This window comes from Mus pahari, chromosome 10, assembly GCF_900095145.1.
Source record: "Mus pahari chromosome 10, PAHARI_EIJ_v1.1, whole genome shotgun sequence".
Classification (NCBI taxonomy): domain Eukaryota; kingdom Metazoa; phylum Chordata; class Mammalia; order Rodentia; family Muridae; genus Mus; species Mus pahari.
This window is the reverse complement of record NC_034599.1, coordinates 3339520-3352488: the sequence shown is the minus strand read 5'-3', so window position 1 is coordinate 3352488 and position 12969 is coordinate 3339520. Positions and strand designations below refer to the sequence as shown.

Sequence of the window (12969 nt, the reverse complement as noted above, 5' to 3'; positions counted from 1 at the left end):
GCTTTTAAATCCGATTCTTGCTTTTCGGGTGTGTTGGGGTATTCAGGACTGACTGAGGTAGAAGTGCTAGGTTCTGATGATGGTGAGTCGTCTTGGTTTCTATTAGTAAGTTTCCTACATTTGCCTTTTGCCATCTGGTGATCCCTGGAGTTAGTTGTTATAGTTGTCTCTGGTTGGAGCTTGTTCCTCCTGTGATTCTGTTAACCTCTGACAGCAGTCCTGGGAGTCCAGCTCTTTCCTGGGTTTCAGTGGTCAGATTACTCTCTGCAGGGAAGCTCTCCTCTATCAGGGAAGGTGCACAGAGTCCTGGCATTCAGATTTGCCTCCCTCCTGAAGATGTAGGCCCAAAACAGGGCCTGTCCCAGAAGATGTGTTGCCTCTGCAGTTTATTCACTCACCTACACAGACTACCACTGAGGGACCCTGGACACAATATGACTCTCTCACCTGCTCTGGCAGACAGAGCCCTCACAGGTGGCCACCTTTCCTCTGGCGAGGAAGGTGCCCAAATTTCTGTAGCCAGAAACAGGGTCTGTCCCACAAGTTAGGTTGCTTCTGTCTGTCACGAAGCTTTGTAGCTTCTGTGGTCCACACTGTTGCTAGCACTGACTGGAGCCCAAGCGCACCAGAGCAAAGATGGCTCTCCTTCTGGCTCAGGCCTTGAGACTCCTCCTGGGCGACACCCCTCCTCGGGCGGGAAAGGTGCTGAGTGACTGGAGCCAGAAATGGGATCTTTCCCAGAAGCTGTGTCCCTTCTGCTGGCCACCCCCTCCCTGGGAGTGCACTGGAGCAAAGATGGCTCTCCTACTGGTTCAGGTCTTGAGACTGCTCCCGGTGGGACACCCCTCCTCGGGCGGGGAAGGTCCCAGGTGATGGTTCTGGCCTTGAGACTGCTCCCGGGCAGACACCCCTCCTCGCGCGGGAAAGGTGCTGGACGAGGGTTCAGGCCCCTATCTCTTTGCTTTTCTGCTATTCATTTTCAAGAATTCTTTATCAATGTTGGGTGTTGTCTTTAAAGTGGTTTGCAAATATTTTCCCATGGGTCTTCATGTCATCTTTTTATTTTGTGGATAATGGATATCTTTATAACTATTCACCTTTGTATATCCCTTGATTTCTATTTTATTGTATCCAAGTATTTACTCAAATTTGTATATCCCTTGATTTTCATTTTATTATATCTAAAGTACTAGGACAATAAATACCCTTTTTAAAAGTTATATTATTCATTTTATTATCTTTTCTTTTTAAAAAGCATTTTTAGTTATTATTCAACAGTTTCATAGATGCATATAATATATTTCAAACACATTTATTACCCAATTTGCTACTCAACTTAACTAAATAATGTTCAAATTGGGAATAACACCTCATTAAGAGTGTCTGCTTTTGACATCTATAAACAACTCTTTCAGAATAAATTGGAATATGAACAGTTAATACCCCTTATAAGTAAGTATCTCATTGTTACTTCTGTGTCCCAGGATCCAATTAATGTTATTTGAGCAATGGAGATGATAATTGAGCATTTAGGAGTTTGCTGAGTACTCCAATTTTGAAGTCTTCTGCACTGTGTTAAAAGCCTGTGGTCTCTGCATCAGAGCCTGCAGAGGCTAACTGTTTGATGTTCTCTGGGGACTCTAGCAGATAGTGTAAGTCCCAAAGGAGATATGGCGTGTTGTGTTTGTGTACGGTTAAAGTCTATAAACCTGAAGTGCACTTTCAGTCAAATGTAGCTTTTGAATGTTAGTGTGTTTGTCTTGATTGTCTCTGAAAGCTACCATATAGTTGTTTTATAAAATCTATATGTAGGAATGCATAAAAACAGTTTTTCAATACTTATGTCAGAAGACACAGAAGATTCAAGCTGACCAACTATGTGTGTTTGACAGGACCTCGGTATGTGGTACAAATAGGTGACAAGATCATTGACTACAATGAAGATTTCCGCCTTTTCCTGTCAACAAGAAATCCAAACCCCTTTATCCCACCGGATGCCGCATCCATCGTGACTGAGGTGAACTTTACCACGACAAGAAGTGGACTGCGAGGACAGGTGTGTGTGCAGGGCAGACAGGAGAAACTTGCAGAGCCAGGTTTGCTCTAAGTGGATTTGTTCAGCTCATTAGGACTTTGAAAACAGATTTGAAAATTAGGATTTGGAAAATATCTGTGGAGTGAAACATTCAGGTTTATTTTATCCTTTATTAGATTTCTACCTTTTGTTCATTTTGCTGGCTCCTCCAATATAACTTATTTTGCAGTCTATTTCTATTACATTTGATAAAACTTGCATGATAGGTAGTTCATAAAGATAAGATGAGATTTAAAATTCCAACTAAGAATGCTGAAAAAATGCAGTTATTTGATGTAGGCAAGAGGTTCTGATTCCTGAGTCAGTATTTTATTTTTACAAAGGAGTTTTTTGTTTCTTTTTGAGATTATAATTATCATTTCTCTCTTCCTTTCTCCCTTCAAATCCTCCCCAGTGCCCCTTTTTGCTCACTTTCTAATTCATATCAACCAGTATCAACAAACTATGTGTCTTTGAGTTCATTTTTCTCTATCTGACTCATTACAGTGTAGAATTAATGTTACAGAGTTTCAAATGATTTTGTTAAGTTTATAAACTTTTATTAATATATTCTTAGCTTTTTCTCTAGAGAGAAATATGTATTGATTTTTGAGTTCCATTGTTTTTATTTAGCTCATTTAATGGTATTCATCTTCCTCTTTTGCTGTCCATTGTATCATGTACATCTATTAATTTTTCTTTATTATGGTTTAAAAGCTGCTACTTCAAAATATTCTTTTCTTACACTGTAAGGCTTTCTGAGTATTGTTTATGAATTATATACTTGGCATTATAATTCTTAAATATAATATTTGAACAGTTGCTCAGAGTTAACTGACAGGATTGCTTCTCTGGTTTGAAAGCTCACCTTGGTTGGTGGAGGAGCAGAGCAGGACTTCTTATGACAAGTGCTGACAGAGGCTATTCCAGCATGGCTGTCCTGTTTGACTTAGTATTAGATAATACTCTGGCTTTTTGCAACAAACCATTTTAGTGAGTGGGAAATGTTATTTTTCAGTGTTGTTTAGATGATATAATATTTAATTTTTGAATTACATTTATTTGTAATTCCCAGAAGTTGTTCTGGGAAGTCCCCCAGAGCCCTAGCCAATTCCTAGGACACCTGTACGCCTCCAGACAGAGCCAACCAATGAGTATGAAGGTCGCCTGCTCTTCCCTGGAATTCCCCTAATTGGCTTTGAATTGAGCCTGCGGGCTTACCTGCAGGTCTCCATTTTGGTGAATGCTAGACTGCATGCTGGATTTCTGCAGAATGAACACTCTGCTTCTGCATACAGTTTGAATCTGTGATATTATTCTTTGGCAACTGATGGACCCTTACAGTTTCTCCTCTCACCATATAGATTCTGGGGGTCAAACCGCGTCTTGGTTCAGGTGCCTTTACCTACTGTGCTATCTCACTGACTCTGATAATATAATATTTTAATATTTTTTATATCTTAAGTAAATGTTTATATATCAGTAGCTAATACATTTTCAAAGCTTTTGTATTTTAATCTAACTGTAGAGTGAAATTTTTCATATTAATAAATGCTGTGATTTTTACATATTTAACATTGTAATGATTATTTTAAACATCCATTTTCTGTTTCTTATTGAAACAGACATGGAAGTGTTTTATACTTAATTAGAAAGAATCAAATGCTGTCACATTTATTACAATACTGTGGTGCTTACTCTTTCCAAGACTTGGTCAGGAGAAGTATTATGCTCTTTTAAAAGATCATTGCTGTAATTATGTTCCTTGCTTTTCTTTTTTAAGCTTTTAGCTTTAACCATTCAGCATGAAAAACCTGATCTAGAAGAACAGAAAACAAAACTATTACAGCAGGAAGAAGATAAGAAAATACAGCTGGCTAGACTTGAGGAGTCTCTCTTAGAGGTAACAAGCTTTCATCATGGTTTTCATATCGCTTACTTCTTTATCAAACACATCCTGCAAGTGTCGTAGCACATTTCGTATATCTTCACAATTCTTGTGATTTTTCCAAAGTTATACTAGCCTGCTAAAGTCAAAATCGAAGCAAAAACACAGATTTCAGAATAAAGGTCTAAAATTTATAATTATAGTTATAACTAAGATAAATTGTTTTAAACTAACAAGTTTCTTATTGCATTGTTTCAGTATTCATTTTATACTTGGAATTTCTAAAGGCACTAAAAATTAGTATGAAATTATGAATATATATATATTTATATATATATATAATATATATATTTACTTTTGGTTATTATGTTGATAAACATAAAATATGCAGTTATTTGATATAGGAATACTAAGTGATGTAATTCTTTTTAAAATATCACCACATTAATCGTTAATATGGGCTTCCTTTAATAGGTTATCTAATTTTATAATAACTTTTATTATTAATTTCTCCTTGCAGACACTTGCCACATCTCAAGGCAATATTTTGGAAAACAGGGATTTGATTGAATCTTTGAATCAGACAAAAGCAAGCAGTGCTCTTATTCAAGACTCACTTAAGGAATCTTACAAACTCCAGATTTCCCTTGATCAAGTAATTATTTCCTTTGTTATGATTTTATGACAGATTTTCTTAATTGTTTGGGTAAATTTGGTAGAACATGTGCAGTCAGATCTTCAAGGGAATGATTTTGCCATGAATGTAAGCCATTTAAAAAACCAGAACCTGGGATGTGATTCCTGTTCCAGGGAGGCAGTTAAGATGCCACTTACACTGAGTAAAGTCAGCTGCTCTGTCTGCTCTGGTGGAATAATATACCACACTGTTACTTAAGGTAGAGATGTGCTTTAGGATAAAATCTAAAATGAATATTTTGAAAAGGAGTGTGAACAAAGATCTTTGCTATTTGTATTAGTCAGCACTCTACTGCTTGAAGAAATATGTGAGAGAAATCAACTTATATAAAAGCTTTATTTAGGCTCATAGTTTGGAGTTTTGGAGCTTAAGATCAGTTAGCTCATTGTTTTGGGGGCTGTGGCAAGGAAGCATATCATAGTAGAAACATATGTTGAAAGTCTTCACATCTGTATGAAGAAAGATAGAGAGACAGAGAGATAGAGATGCAGAGAGAGCAGAGAGAAGGGGGAGGAGAGGGAGGGAGAGGGAGCAACTGGGAGAAGGGGAGTGAGGGGGAGGAACAAGGGTCAGAAAGTCAGTTCTCTCTGCAGGCACTCTATTCAATAAACTGAGACCCCTCCACTGCCTGACAGCACCATGGGCTTTAGATGAGCCTTTAACATGAAGCCTTCCAGGGATATTATAAATCTAAACATCTAAATTGTGGTACCATTTTTAGATGTCTCCCTGTTTTCCTTCCTTCCTTCCTTCCCTTTATAATTTTAGACAGGATCCTAGACTATAGTCTCTATTAGTCAAGGTTTTGTGGAGTCACAGATTTTATGGAATACACACACACACACACACACACACACACACACACACACACACACACATATATATATATATATGGACATGGATATTTGTTAGAATGACTTTTACTGACTGTAGTCCAGCTAATACAGCAATGGCTAGCTGTGAACAAAAAGTTCAAGTTCTAGTAGTTGCTGAAACTCACAAGGCTTGGTGTCTCAGCTGGAATCCACAAAAAGTAGCTAACAATGCCAGTCAAAGAATGGATGTGCTAGCAAGGCAAGGGCAGGCAGGCAAGCTATGTCCTTCCAGCAGAATTTGTGGCCCATATTAAAGGTATGTCTTCCCTCCTCAAGATTTGGATCAGAGATTTATGTCTTCCTGACTTAAAATCTGGATCAAAGGTGTGTATCTTCTTACGTCAAAAGTCAGAACTAGAAATGGATTTACCCACTTCAAACCAAGCAGAGAGTCTTACTCCTGGAAATCTCATGTGTACTGACCATCCATTTCTGGATTGCAGTTCATTCCAGATAGAGTCAAGTTGACAACCAAGCATAGCCATAGCAAGTCTTAATTGGGTTCGAGCCTAGCTGGCTTCAGACTTGCCGTGATCTTCCCCTTCCAACTTCCTGAGTGCTAAGATGACAAGGATGAGCCACCTTGCCCAGTAGAATTTTTCTTAAGACAAGTTAAATATGACAAATTGGATTATACACTATTTCTTTTAAAAATGTTTTTCTTTCCTATTCAAAGTATACCCAATGAGTGCAAGGATTTGAACCAGTTTCTTACAAATAGCTCTGAATCCTTCCTATGCTTTAATATTCCTTTAGGGAAGCTCCAGCCCACATCAGTGTAATGCGTATTAATTTTTCTCCTGCACAGTGTGACTGAGCTTGCTGGGAACTCAGACAGCCAGAGTTAATAATAACATTGTGGGTTTCCAGGCAGTAGCCTGAACTTTGACTCCCTGGTGTTCCTGAGATATATCTGTTCTCCTCAGCGACTGCTCCTCTTTTTCTTTCCAGTACTCTTTTACTCTTGGTCACACTTTACACTTACCTGCTACTACTCTGTATGATTGGAAGATAGCTCTACTGAAACTAGAATAAAACCAAAAGTCAAAACCAGATTCTAGTCCAGAAGTCCCACCTGGCACTGCAAAGCTGAGCTTGACAGATGTCTTGCCTGCAGTTGTTTCTCTCAGCATTGGGAGTGCTGTGCCTTCTCTTGTGCAGCCAACACTGACAGGCTGTAGATGAAATCCACTGGAGTTGTTTGCAGTTGCAGCACCGTGATGCTAAGAATGCAGGAACCCACTTGTGTGCCTTGTAGCCATGTCTTCCTCCCATGCCTTCTGTCAGAAAGTGGCCCCTGTACTGATAGGTATAGGCATTCTGTGCACTAGGCACTACTAGGTGCTTCATTATTCTAAAGTGAACAGTTCTTAAAGTCACATTCCTTCCCTCTGCGCCAACATCCTTTTCCCCTTGTTTGAAGTATACTTGCAGGTTGCGGTACCTAGCATCTGCATCACGTGAATCGCCTGATCTCACTTGCTAGCTATTCCATTCTTTCTTCTTGCTCCAAATACTCTTGATTTTGACCAAGATCAATCCATCAACTAGTTGTGATTCTACCATGTGAGGATTAGAAAAATAAGCCTCACTCCTAAATTCATATGTAGACACCTAGTCTCCTATGAGGTAGGATTAAGAGGTGGCTCCTTTGTCCAGTGTTGGTCATGAGGGTGAAGGTCTCCTAAGTCAGGAGGAAGGTTCCAGTGTCTTGGGAAAGAGGGCAAAAGGAACTTGCTTGCTTTCCATATGTAAATAACAAAAATGTCTTATCTCTATCTCGGGTGGAGGAGGATGGGAGAGGGGGTTCCAGAGGGGAAACTGGGAAACGGGATAACATTTAAAATGTAAATGCATAAAATATCCAATAAAAAATTAGGAAAAAGTCCTATCTCAAGGAACAAAGAAATGGGTCTTCCGTATACTCCAAATCTACTGGTATCTTAACCTTGGGCTTTCTAGCCTCCAGAACACTTACTTTGTATGTAATTTTTCATAGGACCCCAAGTGAGTGAAGAAGTATTTGTGCAAAACTGAGGAATGACTTTGTATAAATAAATATGTATTCCTTAAGTTACAGAACTTTGTTTATCTTGGTTTTTGTGTAAATACAGAGTCTGTGGCCAGGCAGTGGTCTGTAGGTGGCAGTAAAGCACTGGTAACCCGTGATCTCTCTCCTCTCTGCACTGATGGTCCACAGGAGCGCGATGCCTACTTGCCTCTGGCTGAGAGTGCCAGCAAGATGTACTTCATCATCTCGGACTTGTCCAAGATTAATAACATGTACCGTTTCAGTTTAGCTTCATTTCTCCGACTTTTTCAACGAGCTCTGCAGAACAAGCAGGTCAGTTGTTGGGTATGCTGGCGATGTGTTTAAAGAGGCTACTTAAGTACTGAACTTATACAAACACATTCTTGAGATAGTTTTTATGACTTGTATTTCAGAGGACAACAGGTAACACTTTTAAGCTACATTTAGAAGAGACCATTTCTCTAACTCCATTTTATATTCTTGACAAACTATTTCACTATTGTTTGGAAACAAAGGAACATTTTATGTTCCAAGGATAGTTAATAAATAATAAATGATCCCCCAAACACCAGTAATTCACAAGTATTTGTAAAAGTAGGAAATCACTGTGTAGTCATGGAGGTACATCCCTGTAGGTGAAGCATTGTCCCAGAGAATAGAGGCAGAGCACTTTACTGCTTTAGCAAGCATGCTTTCCTGGGGAAAGTTTGCCAAAGAGTGGATGTCTCACTAACTAGGAATTTGGTTAGGACACGAAGGGATGTGTTCCATGGGTCTCCTGAAATTTCCAAGACTTTTAATATGAAGGGATGCTGTATTTTATCAAATGCTTCTAATGAAATGATCATACATTCTTTTTCTTTGAGTTTTCTTATGTAGTGGATTATGTTGATGTATTTCCTTACATTGAACCATCACTGCATCCCTGGAATGACACCCATTTGATCGTGGTGAATGATCACTTTGATGTGTTCTTGGATTCGGTTGACAAGAATTTTATTGCGTATTTTTGCATCAATATTCATAACAGAGATTGGTCTGAAGTTCTCTGTCTTTGTTGGGTCTTTGTGTGGTTCAGGTATAAGCATAATTGTGGCTTCATAAAACAAGTTGGATCATGTTCCTTCTGTTTCTGTTTTGTAGCAAAGTTTGAAGAGTATTGGTATTAGGTTTTCTTTGAAGTTCTGATAGAATTCTCCAATAAACCTATCTGGTCCTGGGCTTTTTGTTTTGTTTTGTTTTTTGGTGCTTTATTTATTTATTTATTTTTTGGTTGGGAGAGTATTAATGGCTGCTTCTATTTCTTTAAGGGTTATAGGACTGTTTAGATGGATTATCTGATCCTATTTTAACTTTTGCATCAGTATGTGTCTAGAAAATTGTCCATTTCATCCAGATTTTCCAATTTATTTGAGTATAAACTTTTGTTTTAGGAGCTGATGATTTTTTAAATTTCCTTGGTTTCTGTTTTTATATCTCCCTTCTCATTTCTGATTTATTAATTTGGATGCTGTCTCTGTGCCCTCTGGGTAGTCTGGATGAGGGTTTCTCTCTCTTGTTGATTTTCTCAAAGAACCAGCTCCTGGTTTTGTTGATTTCTTTGTATAGTTCTATTTGTTTCTATTTGGGTGATTTCAGTCCTGAGTTTGTTTATTTCCTGTCATCTACTCCTCCTGGGTATATATGCTTCTTTATGTTCTAGAGCTTTCAGGTGTGCTGTCAAGCTGTTAGTGTATGCTTTCTCCGGTTTCTTTTTGGACGCACTTAGAGCTATGAGTTTTCCTCTTACCACTGCTCTCATGTGTCCAATAGGTTTTGGTATGACGTGTCTTCCTTGATTTTCATTAAATTCTAAAAAGTCTTTAATTTCTTAAGTTATTTCTTCCTTGACCAACTTATTGAGTACAGCATTGTTCAGCTTCAGAGTGTATGTGTGTCTTCCTTTGTTTTTGTTGGAATTTAAGACCAGTCTTAGTCTGTGGTGATCTAATAGGTTGCATGGGATTGTTTCAGTCTTCTTGTATCTGTTGGGGCCATTTTTGTGGTCAGTTGGGAGAAGGTACTGTGAGGTGCTGAGTAGAAGGTATATTCTTTTGCTTCAGGATTAAATGTTCTATAGATATCTGTTAGATCCATTTGGTTCATAACTTCTGTTAGTCTCACTGTGTCTCTGTTTAGTTTCTGTTTCCATGATCTGTCCATTGCTGAGAATGGGGTGTTGAAGTCTCCCACTATTATTGTGTGGGGTGCAATGTGTGCTTTGAGCTTTAGTAAAGATTCTATTATGAATATGGGTGCCCTTGCATTTGGAACATAAATGTTCAGAATTGAGAGTTCATCTTAGTAGATTATTCCTTTGACTAGTATGAAGTGTTCTTCCTTATCCTTTTTGATAATTTTGGTTGAAAGTTGATTGTATTCAATATTAGAATGTCTACTCCAGCCTGTTTCTTGGAACCATTTGCTTGGAACATTGTTTTCCAACCTTAACTCTTAAGTAGTGTATCTTTGTCACTGAGATGCGGTTCCTGTATGCAGCAAAATGCTGGGTCCTGTTTACTTATTCTGTCTGTTAGACCATGTCTTTTTATTTGGGAATTGAGTCCATTGATGTTAAGACATAATAAGGAAAAGTAATTTTTACTTCCTGCTATTTTTATTGTTACTGCTGTGATTCTGTTCTTGCAGCTCTCTTCTTTTAGGTTTGTTGAAGTATTACTTTCTTGCTTTTTCTAGGGTGTATTTTTAGTCCTTGTGTTGGAGATTTCCCTTTATTATCCTTTGAAGGGCTGGATTTGTGGAAAGATATTTTGTAAATTTGGTTTTGTCATGGAATACTTTGGTTTCTCCATCTATGGTAATTGAAAGTTTTGCTGGGTATAGTAGCCTGGACTGGCATTTGTGTTCTCTTAGGGTCTGTATGACATCTGCCCAGGATCTTCTGGCTTTCATAGTCTCTGGTGAGAAGTCTGGTGTAATTCTGATAGGTCTGCCTTTCTATGTTACTTGACCTTTTCCCCTTACTGCTTTTAATTTTCTTTGTTTAATTCATTTGATTATTATGTGACAGGAGGAATTTCTTTTCTGGTCCGGTATATTTTGAGTTCTGTAGGCTTCTTGTATGTTCATGGGCATCTCTATCTTTAGGTTCGGGAAGTTTTCCTCTATAATTTTATTGAAGATATTTACTGGGCCTTTAAGTTGGGATCTCCACTCTCCTCTATACCTATTATCCTTACGTTTGTTCTTATCATTGTGTCCTGGATTTCCTGGATGCTTTGGGTTAGGAGCTTTTTGCATTTTTTTCTGACTGTTGTGTCAATGTTTTCTATGGTATCTTCTGCCCCTGAGATTCTCTCTTCTATCTCTTGTATTCTGTTGGTGATGCTTGCCTCTATGAGTCCTGATCTCTTTCCTAGATTTTCTATCTCTAGGTTGTCTCCTTTTGTGATTTCTTTATTGTTTCTATTTCCATTTTTAGATCTTGGATGGTCCTTTGCCTGTTTGTGTTTTCCTGTAATTCTTTAAGGGATTTTTTTTGTGTTTCTTCTTTAAGGGCTTTTACCTATTTCCCTGTGTTCTCCTGTATTTCTTTAAGGGAGTTATTTATATCCTTCTTAACGTTCTCTATCATCATCATGAGAAATAAGTTTAGATCTGAGTCTTTGCTTTTCCAGTGTGATGGTGTATCCAGGGCTTGTTATGATGGGAGAATTTGGTTCTGATGATGCCAAGTAGCCTTGGTTTCTGTTGCTTATGCTCTTATGCTTGCCTCCTGCCATCTGAATATCTCTAGTGGTATCTGCCCTCGCTCACTATTTTACTGGAGCCTGTCCTTCCTCCAGTCCTGGTTGTGTTGAACTCCTCATAGTCCAGCTCTCTCTGTGATCCTGTCATTCCAGAAACTTGTGATCCTAAGATTCTGGGTGTGTCAGATATTCTGGGAGTCAAGCTGCCTCTAGGACCCTGAGATCCTGGTATGACCAAGCTCCTGGGGTCCTGGAATCCTGTGATCCTGGCTGTGTTAAAGCACCTGGGATTTGAGCCTCCTCTGAGTGCTATGGGACTGGCTGCAGAGTTTGGGCCTAAGGTTAAACAGGTGCAGACCAGAAGGAACCTCAGCCACTGGTCGGGTGGGGTTCCTGTGTCCCTGGATACTGCTAGTCCTAGTTACTCCTGGTGGTGTTGGAACAGATCTTGTGTCCTACTCTCCCCTGATTCTAAGATCCTGGGCATGCTAGAGCACCTGAGAGTGGAACCTCCTATGGGTGCTGTCGACTGGCTTCAGAGTTCTGAACTTCTTACATGACACCTTGGGTCACCAAATAATATATTCCAGCCAGTAAGACAGAGATGAAACGGGCCTTAGGTCAGTATAATTTCTGCAGACTTGTATTGACTAAAATAACTAAAAGTGTGTCTAGATTCAAAATGAGCAAGTAGACACCAATTCATGGCAGGATTGTTGAAGAAATGGGGTGTTATACCTTAGAACAGCCCTTAAGATATATAGGCAACCACTCTAATTTGTGTGTCTTAATTTTTCCTGAAATTCTTAGAGTTGGATAGCTGAGCAAAAATACACATCAATAAATAAGCTTTTTAATATGTCCTGACTACGTATCCTTCAGAAATACATTTGGTTGGTGGGCTGACACGTCCCATGGAGCTTTTTCAGTCTGCGTTGAAGCCCACAACAACTGCATATGTCTCATTGTACTGTTATAATGTGGTGGGCGCTCACCTGCTCTCTCAGAGCTTGGGTTCCTTTACTATCTGTGCATCTTTCAACAACTCTCCATCCTGTTTCTCCTTTCTGCTACTCATAGTTTGAAGATCGTGTCAAGATTTTCTCATATGTTAAGATTCCTAATGTGTTGTAGCTATTTTGAGTTTATTTTCTACCTTTTTACTTTGTTTAAAAGATAATTTTGCCAAACCAATACCATAAAAATGGGACTCCTGGTTTTTGCATATGGTATAATGCTAACACTTTTTAAAAATTGTTTTGGAAAACAGTCTTTACTGGTGTTGACTGCTTAGTATTTTTACCAAGGAATGCTTTATAATCCTTTATCTGACTATAAATATTGGTTATATTTTTCCTGATACCTTTCACTGACATATTATTTGATAGCTTTTATATATTCAAATTTGAACATTTCATCCAATAAAGAAAAAGAAGAATGGTTTCATCAGCAAATGTAGTCTACTTAGTCATGCTAAAAAGAAATATTTTTACAACCAGAGTATAGAATGCCATAAGGAGCATTTAAAGTTCACACCACTGGACTCTGATGAGGATATCCAAAGTGACCTAGAAAGGTGGTAGACAGTGGGTATCCAGGAGACTGGGAGTCAGCGGTGCTGTGATCCTTACATACACTTCCTTTCAATGTTGTT

At 38.6% G+C, this 12969-nt stretch overlaps 1 protein-coding gene across 3 annotated transcripts in view; it reads left to right on the top strand.

Annotated features, from left to right (window-relative positions):
* Window positions 1-12969, top strand: part of Dync2h1 (dynein cytoplasmic 2 heavy chain 1) — a 229073-nt gene that overhangs the window by 138122 nt on the left and 77982 nt on the right. For all 3 annotated transcript variants that reach the window (XM_021206255.2, XM_029543408.1, XM_021206253.2), the window contains 4 exons: window positions 1893-2056; window positions 3858-3977; window positions 4483-4617; window positions 7735-7878. In XM_021206255.2, the coding sequence (XP_021061914.1) occupies window positions 1893-2056; window positions 3858-3977; window positions 4483-4617; window positions 7735-7878 (563 nt within the window). The remainder of the gene's footprint in view (window positions 1-1892; window positions 2057-3857; window positions 3978-4482; window positions 4618-7734; window positions 7879-12969) is intronic.